Below are 17,018 nucleotides of genomic sequence, written 5' to 3'. Positions count from 1 at the left end.
TTGAAGAATGCTGAAAAGCAGTAACCATTAGTATCAATAGTATTAGTTTATCATACTTTGGTTGTCAATATCTATGTTTCCATCCGATGATGCAAATTAGATTTATGCTGAAAACTGGAATATCGCATAAAAATTGCAAATAAAGCAACGTTTCCATCCAAAGAGAACAAAATCGTCACTTCCTGAAAAACTGGCCTCAAATATCAAAAAGGAAAATAGATTTTGTTGCGCATTTGCACATCTTGACATTTCCAATTAAGCATTTTGTTGTGTGATTATGCTGAAATAGTTAGCGGTTCATTCCAGTGTGGCAACCCCTAATAAATAAGGGACTAAGCTGAAGGAAAATGAATGAATGACATTTCATGAACCATTATATTCAGTGTACTTCTCTTTGGTGATGTTTTGAAAGCATTAACTAATTCATTTTCTTTTCGACTTAGTCCGTTTATTAATCTGGGGTCGCTACGAACCGCCAATTTATCCAGCATATGTTTTACGCATCGAATGCCCCTTTAGCCGCAACCTATGGCTGGAAAACATCCATACACACACTGCGGACAATTTAGCTTACCCAATTCACCTATACCAGATGTCTTTGGACTTGTGGGGGAAACAGGAGCACCCGGAGGAAACCCATGCAAACACGGGGAGAACATGCAAACTCCTCACAGAAACACCATCTGACGCAGCCAAGGCTCGAACCAGCAACCTTCTTGCTGTGAGGCGATCGTGCTACCCACTGCACCACCGTGCAGCCCGTCTTGAAAGCATTAAAGAGCAAATAACTGTAAACGAATGCTAACTTTTGAGGTTACTGGAAGAACATTTGTTAATGCCTCAAAGTAAGCTCTGTTAGCTGTTAGCTAGGAGCAAGTCTGTTGTCTCATATTAAAAAAACAACATCATTCTAACCTATTTCAACCCTGGGCTTCCTCCAGATGTCACCGTGGAACGCATTACAACAGTTCGTGAATTTAGGGTCAACGTGACCCAAGGGTCAAACCAAGAACAAGTGTCAATTATGGGTTAAAGGTCAGCATCATTTGTTCACTTTAGACTGCTGCAGTGAAAAACAACCTAAGGGAAGTGTCTAAAAACAAAATGAGGATTGGTGAATATGCTCACCGAAAAGATGTGACCTTTGATTGATTACCCAGCATGCAGCAGGGCCAAGCTAACGAATCACTTTTGATCTTTAATATGGCTAAATTTGAAGCGAGGAAAACAGACAAAGAGGATTTCCTGTTGAATTTGCTGTCAAAAAAAACCACATTTTTCTCAAGTGAATTGTGTCATGAAATCACTGTTTATTAGAGTCTCAGATATATTAGCATTTAGCATTTATTATTTACATTTGTTTAGGTTCACTTTAATGGCATAGAAGGCTCTGATCACAGAAAAGCTTCTTCTAAAATGTGTCTTTCTGAAATAACACCATTTGAATATGTGAATAATATATATGCGTTATCTATCTCACACAAACTCCACCCTGCAGTCATTTGGAGGAAGTTTATCTCCAACAATACACGCTGAAGACACCCACAGGGACGGGGCTGTTACACCCTTATGTATTTAAAGTATAGTTTGATTTTGTCAAAGTTTAACCCACAATTCGAGATAGTTCCGCTAATAACAGATCAGTGTCCAACCTGAAAAAAATGCTTTAGTAATATACTACAGTGTTTTTGAACCATGCTATTGTCAAGTGTGTTTTACAGTATACAGTATATTATAGTAATTATACAACTTTGTTAATGAATGCTACAGCATACAGTAGTATTAACTACATGAACTACAATTAACTACAGCATATACAGTGCATCCGGAAAGTATTCACAGCGCTTTACTTTTTCTACATTTTTTATGTTACAGCCTTATTCCAAAATGGATTAAATTAATTTTGGACTTGAATTCTACACACAATAAAACCTGACAATGTGAAAAAGGATTTTTTTTAAATTGTTGCAAATTTATTAAAAATAAAAAACTTGAAAAATCACATGCACAGAAGTATTCACAGCCTTTGCTCAATACCTTTTTGATGCACCTTTGGCAGCAATTACTGCCTCAAGTCTTTTTGAATATGATGCCACAAGCTTGGCACACCTGTCTTTGGGAATTTTTGCCCATTCCTCTTTGCAGTACCTCTCAAGCTCTATCAGGTTGGATGGGAAGTGACGGTGTATAGCCATTTTCAGATCTCCCCATAGATGTTCAATAGGATTTAGGTCTGGGCTCTGTCTGGGCCACTCAAGGACATTCACCGAGTTATTGTGAAGCCACTCCATTGATATTTTGGAGGTGTGCTTTGGGTCATTGTCCTGCTGGAAGATGACCCATTGCCCCAGTCTGAGGTCAAGAACACTCTGAAGCAGGTTTTCATTCAGGATGTCTCTGTACATTGCTGCATTCATCTTTCCCTCTATCCTGACTAGTTTTCCAGTTCCTGCTGCTGAAAAAATCCCCAGAGCATAATGCTGCCACTACCATGCTTCCCTGTAGGGATGGTATAGGCCTGGTGATGAGCGGTGCCTGGTTTTGTCCAAACGTAATGCCTGGCATTTACTCCAAAGAGTTCAATTTTAGTCTCATCCGACCAGAGAATTTTGTTTCTTATGGTCTGAGAGTCCTTCAGATTCCTTTTGGCAAATTCCAGGTGGGGAGTGGCTTCCGTCTGGCCACTCTACTATACAGGCCTGATTGGTGGATTGCTGCACAGATGGTTGTCCTTCATAAGGTTCTCCACTCTCCACAGAAGAACGCTGGAGCTCAGACAGAGTGAGAGTTATTGATCACCTCCCTGACTAAGGCCCTTCTCCCCCAATCACTCAGCTTAGATGGCCGGCCAGCTCTAGGAAAAGTCCTGGTGGTTCCAAACATCTTCCACCTACGGATAACGGAGGCCGTTGTGCTCAATGGAACTTTCAGAGCAGCACAAATTTTTCTGTAAACTTCCCCAGCCTTGCGCCTCGAGACAATCCTGTCTCGGAGGTCTACAGACAATTTCTTTGTCTTCATGCTTGGTTTGTGCTTTGACATGCACTGTCCACCTTGGGACCTTATATAGACAGGTGTATGTCTTTTCAAATCATGTCCAATAAACTGAATTTACCTCAGGTAAACTCCAATTAAGCCGCTGAAACATCTCAAGAATGATCAGTGGAAACAGAATGTATCTGAGCTCAATTTAGAGCTTCATGGCAAAGGCTGTGAATACTTCTGTACATGTGATTTTTCAGGTTTTTTATTTTGAATAAATTTGCAACAATTTCAAAAAATCTTTTTTCACATTGTCATTATGGGCTATTATTTGTAGAATTTTGAGGAATTAAATGAAATGAATCTATTTTGGAATAAGGCTGTAACATAAAAAATTTGGAAAAAATGAAGGGCTATGAATACTTTCCGGATGCACTGTAAAGTATTAAAACTGCTCAACTGTACTTTAGATTTACCACAGTAAACTATCATGCAGTGTAGTATAATATACAATTTACAGTATTTTGTAATAGTTGTATTACCACAGCAGCTATAGAATTATCAGAACAGATTAATTCAAGTACTTTACTTCAGTTTGGTTAAAAACGCTACAATATTTACTGGTAATCAGTACAGTTAGTGTGCTAAATTGGCTCTATTGGAAAATATTTTTAAAAGTCTTGCATAAGTGTATGAACGAGTGTTTGTAGAGAGATGAAGACGTTCAGGAGTAGATCAGGTCTCCAGCCTCTCAAAGCTACTGTTACCTTCACACTGCACAAAGCAACTGGAGCGGCAGTCACAAATATTACTCCGGGTGAAGTATAAAACGCATTGTAAAGTGTATTTTACTGCATATATTATAGTAATCATACAACTTTGTCAATAAATGTTACAGAATACAGTAGTATTAAGTACATGAACTACTATAAAATACAACATTTTAAGTATTAAAACTGATAAACTGTAAAAAAATACTGTAGTATACTTTAGTTTTACTACAAACTGTGATGTAGTGTAGTATAATATACTTTTTACAGTATTTTGTAATAGTTGTATTTCCACAGCAGCTATAGAATTATCAGAACAGATTAATTCAAGTACTTTACTATAGTATGGTTAAAACACAGCAACATTTACTTCAATTTACTATAGTATTTTTTCATATGGTACCAGTTTACATTTAATGTACTAAATTGTCTTTATTTGAAAATATTTTAATTAAAGTCCCTGGAGGAAAAGTTTGGATCTGTAATTGCTTATTTTTTAAAACTTCTGACTTCTGTGTCAATTTGGGTGTAAGTTTAAACTTCTTCAGACTTTGTACGTGGTAGTTAACTAGCTAATGACATGGACAGAAATTCACTTAAAGGAATTGTTCACATAAAACAGAAAGTTCTGTCATCATTTACACACCCTTCACTTGTCAAAAACCTGTTTGAGTTTCTTTTTTCTGTTGAACACAAAAGAAGATATTTTGAATAATGTTGGAGACCTGTAACCATTGACTTCATGTTAAAAAATCTTGCATAGACCAATCATTTTGTTTTACAAGACCTCAATATTTCGACAAAGGCCATGGATATTAATTTAGTTTTGCCAATATTTTCTTAGTTTTACTCTCAAAGATACAGTAGCGACTTCCATTTTATGAACCATCAAGAGCCACAATTTCAGCTAAAAAATGTTCTAATAGAGGAAAAAGACAGCCTGAGGGTGAGTAAATTAATACCAAATGTTAAATTTTTAAGTGAAATATCTCTTTAAATAAATTATGTCGTTGTATTACAAGATTGATGTCACATTATCCAATACGCATGTTGCAGGCATTTCTTTTAGCCAATCAAAAGGCGAGTTGTAAACGTATCCTCCCACTTCCTAAAATGAATGAAAGATGCGACAAAGCGTCTCCAGTGTTACTCCACTTTGAGCAGCAGAGTAACTCGCATAACTTTATACTTGAGTACTACTTGAATATCCTCTTATTGTTCTAGGTCTGGTTAATAACTAGACAAGAAACATCTAGAATAACTGGAAATGGCCAGTTGAAGGACAAACTACAACAGGACGTTGATAACACACTGAATTTTGCACGCGTCGTCTTTTACGTACGTTGCGCAGGTTTGTTATGTTTTCTACACAGACAGAAAGAAGTGTATGAACGGGTGTTTGTAGAGAGATGAAGATGTCCAGGAGCGGATCAGGTCTCCAGCCTCTCAAAGCTACTGTTCCCTTCACACTGCACAAAGCAAATGGAGCTGCCGTCACAAACATTACTCCAGGTGAAGTACACAACGCACACGAGTGTTAACTAATGTACCACACAAGATCAACACCACTGAAAGTCCTGCTTCTATATACATTATGAATAATTTAAGTTTACTGTTTTACTAACTTTTCAAATATGCATTAAACTTTCTAAACGCATACATTAATTAGCGAAATTGTTTAATTTAAACATTTAACATGTTCATTTCAAAGTTTGGGTTTTGCAACATAGGCTCATTATCACAGAGGAAATATGAAATTTAGCTGTAAACACATTTAATTTGTACATCATACAGTTTTCTCTCGACTGCTGCTGCATCATCAATTGGGGTAAGGTTGGTTTTATATTCACACATTCACACATTCATACATGTATTTTCAGAAAAGCATTATTTGCAAATTCTAAATAGGAAAATCATATTAGCAGCCAATGAGTATCAAAATACAACACTAATCACAGTCATTTAAATAGTCCTAATGTTGTTTTGAGGTGATACTTGCATGCTATTTCAGACCGAATATTCAAAGTAGAGTGCTAAACAATATAAGAACTATTAAAATGAATAAATGTGTGAATATTAAACCAACTTTACCTCAATTCAACATCATTCTACACTATAAAAAATTATGGAAACAAAAGGCTTTTCCTTAAAACAAGCAAACTAATCTGCCAATGGGATAAGCAAAATAACCTTGTTTTTCGTTTTAACATAAGATTATTGGTTACCACATTCACAGATTGTTTTTACTTGTTTTAAAGGAAAAACTCTCTGAACTTTGACATTATTTCTTAAATCAAGAAATAAATAATAGTCTTGTTTTCAGAATTGCTTGAATTGAAGAAATGCTTCTTGATTGAAGAATGCTTAGCGATTTCTACTAGAAACAAGAAAAATAGAAAACTTTTTTTATTCTTAAATCAGGTTTCAATTAAATTATTTACATTTTATTAGTTTAACCTAATATTTGTAGTCAGTTTTTTTTGTGAAAATCATTACAAATTAATGTTGATTAATCAAAAAAATAGACAGCAGACTTAAAAAAAGTTATACAGTGTACTGTTATAAACATTTGTTATTTATTTGCTACCTAATTTAATCTTGAAACATAACCTATGAAAACCTACTCCATCTGAGCCTATCTGTTTTAAAGCTTTATTTTAAAATGACATAATAAATGTTTGAAGAAGGACCTTTTTATGTACTGAGAAGAATGTACAAAGAAGGACCTTTTTATGTACTGAAACGAATGTACAAAAAATATTTCAGGTATTTCACTAATCAAATAATACAATTTGTGACACTGATCATGTGAACTTCTTTGTAGTGAAGGTCACATTTTTTTGTTTCCACTGAAACACAAGATGTTCTTTGAAGCACCTGAAGTCATGAGGTTTATCATCCGCATTCGTTCATGTCTGTGTTACTGTAATTAAAGTAAGATAAATTACATGAATGATGTCCAATTACATCATTCTGAAATTCATTTTAATCTTAACAGCTCAAATTATTATGTTGATAATAAGGGCCTTACTATGGATTGTTTGTGTTCTTGACCCTCCTAGCCTCTGGGCCCATTGTACTCTGCCCCACTATATCCCCTTATCAGAAACACCCCTAGTAGGTAATATAATGCAAACTAATAGGCAGATAATTAAAGTGTTTTCTCTGGGTATTTTGGACTGTTGATGTGTTATTTCTTGCATAACATTGTTGGGTAGTCAGGTCTTAGTAATTGCAGAACTGTTTTGATCTGGAGCAGTGAATGCAAAGTTTATCATAAAAGAGGTTAAAGCAAAATATAAGATTTAACTCGTGTTTTATTGTTAATTTTAGTAACAAATTAATAGAACAGAATGTGTATTAGTAGCTTGTTTTGTGGTTGAATAAGAAAGGATTTTTTTTTCTGTGCGCTCTTTGATTTCAGGTATTTAGTCTGAAACTTTTGTCTGTTTAGGAGTGTGTTCACATTTGGCTGGATGTTTTCAGTGTTTCAGTTTGCTCTGATGGATTTGGGATCTGTGTGTGGATTTCAGTGTGCTTTCAAATGAACTCTGGTGTGGAACAGAAACCTCTAAATGAAGCAGAAACAGGACATGATGTCACAAGATGGATGCAACTATAAAATGCTCAGGCATACCTAGCTTTTCTCTTCATATTTATTTTAGTTTGATATGTCTAAGATTCAGCAGATCTTCGTGTGTGTGATAGAGGAATTGCTGTTCCTGTTTTAAAGGGGACCTATTAAGGAAAATCACTTTCATGTGTTTAAACCGTTGCCAACATATTAATACAATTATTAAAGCAATTTTTTATAATCACACTTTATAAAAATTGCAGAAAAACATCTTTAGACCCTTTCCCTTTGTAGGTGTCATCAGATGGGGAAAGCCCCACCCATTAGTGACAATCTCTCTCTCAGTAGCATAGACAGCCCTGACTGAGTATAATATTAGAGAATAAGAGGATTATAAATGTGGAGTTTTAGGATGCACAAATCAACACTGTAGTCTCAATAGACAGCCTTCTTCTGTGACACTTCTTTTTACATGTTCTTTTTTTTTAGAAAACACTGGTCTTGTTTTAAATCTGCTCCTATGCTGATGCATAGGTGTTTATAGCTCCGCCCTCTTTTCAATCGAGTACAATCTCATTTGAATTTAAAGCAACAGTCACCAAAACAGCACAATTTGGAAAAAAAAAAAAGCTTAAAAGGGGCAGTTTCAAAGAGTAATAAAACATTATCTGAGGGTTTTGAGCTGAAACTTCACATTTACAATCTTTTTTGACCATTTAACACAGGGGTCTCAATCTGCCGGTCCGCGGGCTGTTTACGACCAACCCTCCTCTTCCCTCCAGCCTGCAATTGATGTGAAAAATAAAATGCGATTCGGCCTGCCAAAACATATTTTTTCAACCACTATCATTTTGCATCTAGCCACTTATGGTTTTGACCCGCCACCTAGTCGACATTTATTGTACTGCATTCGGATTACTTTTACTTTCGTTTTCTCTCAGTGTACGGTCGAGAGTAACATGCATGTGTTTTATTTTTGTGGCTTATTTAAACGTTAAAATATATATTTGTAAGTGCTCCGTTTTTACTAAAACTCTATTTTGGTAAATATTCAAGGGTTTTGCACTAAACATTTTATTGTTATCAGTTTTATACCACCTTTATTTTGTTGTACAAACAAACTTTATGGCTTTCACGTTATGCTGGTGGTGTAATAAATAAATTGATAATTTTGCTAAAATTCGATTCAAATGGTCTCATTTAATAGATTTTCCTCATGTGCTTATTAAGATTTGCATAAAAACTATTTACATTAGTAAAATTGTACTGCTAGTTGAATTGAACTTGTTAAAGTAAATGTGAATATGTACATACTTTTCCAATCTTTGTTGTAGTTTTACAAAAAAAGAAAAATATTGAGAAGAACAATTGCCAGTAAAGTCACTGAAGTGACCCGAACTGCTTTCTGCTGTTCTTGTGCTATTGCACAATACAATTGTTTTGGGCAGAATAATAAGTATTAGGCCTATTATTTGTTTTATTTTCATAGCAGTTTAAACTACCGCTTCAATATGTATAACAAGAAACCAAAAGCTAGGGTTTTGACTGCATATAGTCTGTGGAAGAATGACTGAGTGTACAACCACAGATATATTTCAGCAGCTGATGTGTGAAACGATAAACGTGCTGATTTGCATTATTTTCTGGTGACAGGTAATGCTTGAAATATAAACGTCATGTCTGTTATTCTAAGATGCATCAATTATGTCTGGTTTCCACTTTTTTTCTTGTTCTTGAATGTGAAAACGGTCCTCCTATAAATTGGTAGTCAGAGTTTGAGACCCCTGCTTTAACACATTTCATAAGATATTCAAATGGTTACTATGACACATACACATGCCCTTTTTAATTTTCAGATTTGGTCTTTAAAACGACAGATTAAATGCTTAGCTTACCAGGAGTAAAGCATGACTGGCTGCACGATATTGAAAAATTTGACATTGTAATGTTTTATTTTCTCCGTGATATGCATTGTGATATAAATAGAATTTTCCCCAGACATTTTCCTCCATTTTGAAAGTCATTCATTTAGATTGACTTGAATGACTCTGTAGAGTAGTTAAATCTGACTATATTTTACATAATTTATTATATGTATGTAAGAAAGAAACTAAATAAACACAATGGAGCAAATATTAAAGCAAAATAAACGGTGCTTCATGGTTTTCTGGGGAGAGTCTTACAGTATTCGGGCACAGAAAGTGAACAATAAAATGTAAAATAACACTGCGTAATCTTCATCATAAAAATAATTCAATAAAAATAATCTGTCTTAATGCGCCATTAAAATGACTTAAACTCTATAATGCTCACAGTCACAGGTCTTAAAACATTCTATTATGTTCAAATTCTGCAGTGTCTACAAAAATCTCTTGTGTTTTGACCATAGACTGTAAAAGATATGGACGTAGTATCCGTGACGTCACCCATAGGTTTCTGAAGAACGCAAAAGAAGCTACAAGTAGGCGTGGCCAACCGTCACCATTTTGTTTAAGCGCCATTGCACAGACGGGATACCAAATACCAAACAAGGGCAAAGAGGTGGCGCTAAAGACCCCTGCTAGCATTTTGCTTAGATGGGCTTTTCTTTGGGAGAAACGCTTAATACTTCATTACCTGCGACTCTTTTGTGTTCTGACCACATGTGCTTGGTTGTACACTATATAAATAGAGTGTTTAGTCTTTTAAAAACACTTCTGTGATACATTGAGCCACTAAACATTGTTCTTATGACTTTTTTTACAGGAGGAAAATGCAAATAACTTAAAATATAGTCTGTGTAAGTAAATGCAAGGCTATTGATGAAATCCAGATGACTGTTCTAGAGCCTACAGCTAATCAATCTGTCAGATTCTGGAGTGCATTACAGGTCTAAAGAAAATTATAATTGATAAATTATCTTAAATAAAACAAATACATTTAGAGATGGTATAGAAGTATATAAGAATTTCACTAACCTGTGAAATGGAGGTCACTTGAATGGTTTGTGAGCACAATTAAGAGCACACAGCATGCCATATCATCTGATAATTGTAAGAAATAATTCCAAAAGGCAACTGACTGTGTAAAGCCACATAAAACAAAACAAAAATATGATGTATATGCTGAGCTCAGCGGCTAATCAGCCAGAATCAGCTGAGGTGAAGTGACTGCGACCAGCGAGACTGGCCACAGCCTTAATAATGCAGACTTAATATAAACTAAACGGATGAGTTATAAAAAAATTCACCCCCTCACAGTTGACATGAAGGTTAATATTACCTATATGCACCAAAACCTTTTTTTGTACCACGCTGTAAACACCTTTTTTCTGCTGTAAAGTTGGCCATTTTAACAGTGGGCTCAATAAAAATTTGCTCTATCATGGAGCCAGGACTAGCTGAATTTTGATGAATTGCAGTTTCAGTTACTTACGTATTTGCTTCACGAGGAAGAGCGGGAGGTTGCCGATTGGTTTTGACCTGTGGGTTCTGGTTAACTATAATCCCAGCTCAACATTTCCTATCTTGCGATATGACCGGATGCACACATTGTGATACCGATTCTGAAGTAATGGATTGTTTGCGATGTATCATTTTCTTTGTGTGTCTTTTAGTGGACTGAAACATAACAAGAGAAACAAATGACTAAGTATGAATACACCCTAAAACACAAGCTTTCTTCTTCCCTCAGGTTTAAGGACTAAAGCTGAGTGGCGTTTGCAGACACGGATTCGACGCACACTATCTTTGGATGCGATTGTCGGGCCGTACTTGCATGGCCAGTGGCCCAAAGAGGGTGACAGAGATGACAGGGAAGACAAATCTACACAGGTGAAGGGATTCAATCTCCTGAATGAATAATTTGGAAATGGAAATGACATGGTGTTCCATGACTAAGGCCAGACAGAATTGGTGGACATTTTTTGTTATTTCTGCGGAGAACTTTGCAAAAAAAATCTGTGTATTTATACGGAATTAATTTTGGGAGTATCATAACTAAAAACTTAATATATAAAATAGGATGTTTTTAACTTTTTATTAAATGTTTACAATACAAATCTAATTAGATCCACTTATTTGATAAACAAAGCAAGTCTATTATATATCAAGTAAAAGACAAAATATTCCTCTACGAACTGTATTGTAAATCAAATAAACACTTTCATATTGGTCAATAATATTACTGAAATTAATTTAAAACCTGAATACATTTGCACACGTTTACACAAGTAAAAAAAAAGACTCGATGGGCTGTGCAGATTCCGTGTGGGCCTAACCATGACCCTCAGACCCCATTGTTTCCTTGTTCTCATGTAAATCTCATGAGATTATATCCCATTGAAAAACAGGCCAATAGGAACGAAACACAGACTAATATCTACAGTATAATATGCATACCCCAGGCAACATTTGATTGGCCACAATGTTTGCTAGTGAGATTACAACAATTATAATATTTTTCCCTTGTATTTAAATTAATCAAAGCTTTTATTATGCTAACTATGTATGTGGGGCTCTTAATAAAAAGACAGGCTTTAAAGGGGTGGTCCACTACGATATCATATTTTCAACTTTAGTTTATGTATAATGTAATTGTGTAAACATAAACAACATCATGTAATAAACAATTACTGCATGTAATACGCTTAAAGTTCAACGCAAAGGGAGACATTGTTTTACAGAGTTAGCTTAGCTAAGCCTACATCGAATGAAGTTTGTGGATGACAAAAATACATTAGGGTTAATGAGATCATAAACCCTTCAGGTTACGTGCATTTACCACGCGCAGCAAAGGGGCGTGGCCAGAGGCGCTATAATGTTAGCAGAGAAAGCTAATAGGCCGTTCAAACACTGCTATTTCCACAGAGGCTCTTCTGTTTCTGTATTTTGGCTTCCAAAGAACACAGCCTAAAGAGAGAAGTGCTTACAATTTAATTTTAATTATGTTCCAGAAAATTATAATAAAGAAATAGCTCAAGCATTTGACAAAGGAGAGCGTCCAGAATCTCTCCCAGTTCAGTGCTGGATTCGGCTAAAATCTCCTCGAAGAAGGAGCAGCTCCAACCATAATAGCTGTGGATTTTTATTTGTTAGAGTGCATCTATCACACGCATAGTTTCTAGCATTAACGATATGTTGTAGCAAGGACATAAAAAAAGCATGCAAACACCCAGAAATGCTGTTTGGTACCATTAACAATTTAGCTACAAATTCAGATTTATTTGTTAAACCGCTGTAAACAGCCACCATCTTCAGCAGTGCATGCAGTGTCTCTCTATGTGGACACACTTTCCCTGTGTTCTACATCACAAATAACAAACTCGCAAAAGATACAGTATGTGAATGTTTCATATTACTTACACACAGGGCTGGGTGATATAATCGTTATCGGTATTTATTGACCGAACACCATTGTCAATATTGATGATAGAAAAAGTTTGGTATGTAGTTTCGGTATAAAGCACAGTAGTTTTATTAAAACACAACTTGCACAATGCGCACATGGAAGCGACATGGTGTGCAAGTGCATTTAACGCGTACGCATTTTCCAGGTACACCTAGTTGGAAAAACATCTGCTCTTTTTATAATGAAAGTAAAACATATGAAAAAAATAGCGGGATTTTTATTTAAATTTTTTAATAAAATTTATTATTTTTTTTTTACAAATGAAGCATAAGCACACATTGCTTTGCATCTCATCTCACAACTTTACCTTAAAAATACACTCTGGACAACCCCATTAAAGAAAAGTAAGCTGTTTTGTGAAGCAGCAGCCATACATGATCTTATCAGTTCACAACATGTCAAAACGCAAAATGCACAATATACAAATTATACATTTACGTTTGTAATGAGGCAACAGATACATGTACATTTAAAAAAAACATATGTAATCTGCTTAATCTAAGTGTTGAATGTACATCTATGCATTTTTCTGGAGTCAAAGGATGACAATAAATTTCAAAAACTCATCCGTTTATGCAGAGCTTGATATTAATTCCTGCCTGCGGTTTTATATACGTTAAACCACAAAATACAACTCTAAATATATCTCTGTTGTTTCCTTTGTCAAGTATAATTATAATTTAGTCTATTTCATCCACAACAGAACTCAGGAGCAAATTAAAGATAGCTCACTAACTAGATAAAATAAACCTCCTCACCACTTCAGTTGTAAAGAATGTCATTTAACAATGCATTCTGTGGCACCTTTAAATTTGTAATAGATGATTCTTATTAAATTCTATTCTGTTCCATCATGTCACTGTTGGTAGGCTCAGCTTGTAGTGAGATTTTGTTTGATTATATTATTGTACTGGAGTCTAACAAATATTTCTTGAGCGAGTCCTGCTCTCGTTTGTTATCACTTTCTGCATTTCTTGTTGGTTTTATGTGAGTGCTGTGGAGTGAAACTGCCTACGCCACATCCTCTGTCTGCATACGGTTTCATGCTGAACAAACTATAGTCACTATAAAACTATAGTCACTATAAAATTAAAATAGATAATTCTGTGCACATCATTATTACAAAAAAAATATTTGCTCTTATAAATTCAAATATCCCACTAGTGACACCTTTCCCGAGCTGTGGCAGAGCAAATTGCATTCATTGAATCAAATCCAGATGGTTAAAACCGAACTGATTTACATTTGGCTGTTTTGATTGGTTATGCATAGAAAATTCTATTTAATTCATGTTTATTTACAATATAGTGCTTTTTACAATATAGATTGTCAACGCAGCTTCACATAGTTCTAGTAAAGTCCAGATTTCAGAGTTGAAGTTCAGTTTAGTTCAGTTTAAAGTGGTTTGAATTTCACTGCTGAAAGTTCAAACACTGTAAAGCAGCTCCACAAATCCCGATTCGAGCAAGTGAAGGGGAAAAAAAAAACCTTGAAATAAACCAGGCTCTGTTGGGCACGACCATAATTCTCCTGGCCAAACTTCCTGTGTGGAGCTGCAGTCTAGGAGCCGGAGGCTGGAGAAGCTGGACGTCCATCGTGGAGAAGCTTCAGGTGTGAGTAGGGCACCGGCGAAAGGTCAGGCTGGCCCACAGGATCAATAAGGAGACTCGTTTGTCACTGTGGTCTGTGGTCTCATGCACTCCATTCCTCCATGACCACCACAGCATCAGCTCGGGATACGGCCTGGTCCAGGATTATGGAGACCTTGGGATCATCTCTTCACAGGTCTTGGATCTCATCAATGACGCTGCATAATCTCTAGGGACCTCGTAATGAGTATCGCCAGGTGGAAATAGAGAATAAAGAAAATAATTAGCATAGTGTATTTAAACGAGATGCAAAAACGTGTTATAAATGAAAATAGCAGTTACATAAACAAACATAGAAACAAACATGTAAAGCAGATGAGAGTTTCTAACACAATGTCTGGTGTATTAAGGTGGAGTGTGTCCTACAGGTGATTGTCAAGCCAGCTCACCTGCGTGGAACATACTCATGCATCATACCGCTATGTGATGCATTGAGTGTATGTTTTACTAAAAAAGTAGGTCTTTAATCTAGTTTTGAACTCGCTGTGTGTCTGCATTCCTACATTATCAGGAAGGCTATTCCAGAGTTTAGGAGCCATAAATGAGAAGACTCGACCTCCTTTACTCGACTTTGCTATTCTAGGTACTACCAGAAGCCCTGAGTTTTGAGATTTTAAAGAGCAGGTTGGATTGTAGCGAGACAGAAGGTTGGTTAGATAAACAGGAGCTAAATTATTTAAAGCATTATATGTTAGAAGCAATATTTTAAATTCAATACGGAACTTAACAGGCAGCCAGTGTAAGGAGGATAGACCTGTTAAGAACTCTGGCAGCTGCATTTTGTACTAGCTGAAGTTTATTAATAGAGGATGCTGGGCAAACAGCGAACAGAGCATTACAGTAATCCAGCCTAGATGTCATAAAAGCATGAACTAGCTTTTCTACATCTGAGATGGAAAGCATACTACGTTACTTAGCGATATTTCTCAGATGAAAGAAGGCGGTTCAAACAATCACACCTTTTCATATTAACTTTAAAGTCTGCGTGAACCAGAAGTTGCTTAGACTTTTATTTTAGTATATTGATGTACTTAAAAACGGAAATGGAATATTGAGTAGGGGCGTGTTTTTTTTGGGGGGGTTTTTGCGCATCATCTTCTGGTTAAGAATATTGTGGCCTAAGCTCTAAACGCCAAAGAAGCAAATAGTCTGACTTTTGATTGAAGATTACCAAAACAAACACTTTTTTTTTTTTTTAGGGAATTAATGTGCATGGATTAATTGTTTACCTTAAGACTAACAAAGAAAGTTTTGATTTTGCATTGAAATTTCCATTATAATGAAAGTAGCAGTTAGTTAATAATTAACCCTATTTACACATACAGTATTTCACCCATTATTAGTTAACCAGCAGTCTGAGTCTACACAGTTGCAGAAACTGATGTTGTTACAGTGTTGTAGTCATGAAATGCTGTTGTGAGTGAGAACATTTGGACTTTTGGATCCATTGTTTTAAGTAATGGGCTATATGCACAGCTAGACTTTTAAAGCTGACGATAAACTTCGGTTGCAAGCTTATTGTGACTATTTTCATTTTCAATTGTTTTTACAGCATCGATCTTGTAATGTAATTACAATACATTCAGTTAAATAGACTTAAGCATTCATTTTAGTTGTTCAAGCGTAAAATGATATGTAAGACGGTTGTAACCGTTAGTGCCGTCAGTACTGTAGCAACAGGCTAGCGCTGAAATTCCAATGAGAATACTGGGGTAAAATAAACTGTTTTATTTTAAAGACATGGCGGGGGGAAATGGAATTTAATGCAGTGCTTCTTGTCCAATCTGAGACCCACTTCATATTGTATATCTAACAGGCAGTCAAGATCGCTGATTTTTAAAATAATCAGACCTTAAATGTGACAATTTTGTAATGGAAAGACAGGTCACTGGAAGCCGATGGGCTGCAAATAAACAGTCCGTGTGCATATAGCCCTTTGAGTTTTTTCGATGAGGATTTAAGTGGCAAAAATTTTCTGCAATAAAAACTTTAAGAAATTCCAACTTTTAATTGACTAAAAATGGGTTTTGTTCAGGGAAACTGGGAGCTGCTAAATTCTAGGTTAGCTAAATAAATCACTGCAGCAAAGTTATTATTGTTTTGCATTTTCTAATTAGTTTTTTTTTCAGTACTTTTAAAATTTGCTGTACAGCCAAATATACAGTTGAAGTCAGAATTATTTGCCCCCCTTTTAATAATTAAAAAAAATATATATTTTCCAAATGATGTTTAACAGAGCAAGAAAATTTTCACAGTATGTCTGATAATATTTTGTCTCCTGGAGAAAGTCTTATTTGTTTTATTTTGGCTGGAATAAAAGCAGTTTTAATTTTTTTTTAAAACCATTTTAAGGTCAAAATTAGTAGCCTATTTAAGCTATATTTTTTTTCGAGGTCTACAGAATAAGCCATCATTATACAAGGACTTGCCTAATTACCCTAACCTGCCTAGTTACCCTAATTAACCTAGTTAAGCCTTTAAATGTCACTTTGAGCTGTATAGAAGTGTCTTGAAAAATATCTAGTAAAATATTATTTATTGTCATCATGGCAAAGATAAAATAAATCTGTTATTAGAAATAAGTTATTAGATTTTGAAAAAAAAAAATCTTCTCTTTGTTAAACAGAAATTGGGGAAAAAAAATAAACAGGGGGG

The 17,018-nt window shown here is 35.4% G+C and overlaps 1 protein-coding gene across 1 annotated transcript in view; it reads left to right on the top strand.

The window, feature by feature from the left end:
• Positions 1-4,917: 4,917 nt before the first annotated feature.
• Positions 4,918-17,018, top strand: part of fam117ab (family with sequence similarity 117 member Ab) — a 30,901-nt gene continuing 18,800 nt past the window's right edge. The window contains exons 1-2 of the mRNA XM_056469548.1: positions 4,918-5,264; positions 10,999-11,138. Coding sequence (XP_056325523.1) covers positions 5,162-5,264; positions 10,999-11,138 — 243 coding nt within the window. The 5' untranslated portion in view covers positions 4,918-5,161. The remainder of the gene's footprint in view (positions 5,265-10,998; positions 11,139-17,018) is intronic.

This window comes from Danio aesculapii, chromosome 12, assembly GCF_903798145.1.
Source record: "Danio aesculapii chromosome 12, fDanAes4.1, whole genome shotgun sequence".
In the NCBI taxonomy this organism is placed as follows: domain Eukaryota; kingdom Metazoa; phylum Chordata; class Actinopteri; order Cypriniformes; family Danionidae; genus Danio; species Danio aesculapii.
The sequence above is the reverse complement of the archived record's forward strand: the minus strand, read 5'-3'. Positions and strand labels throughout refer to the sequence as shown.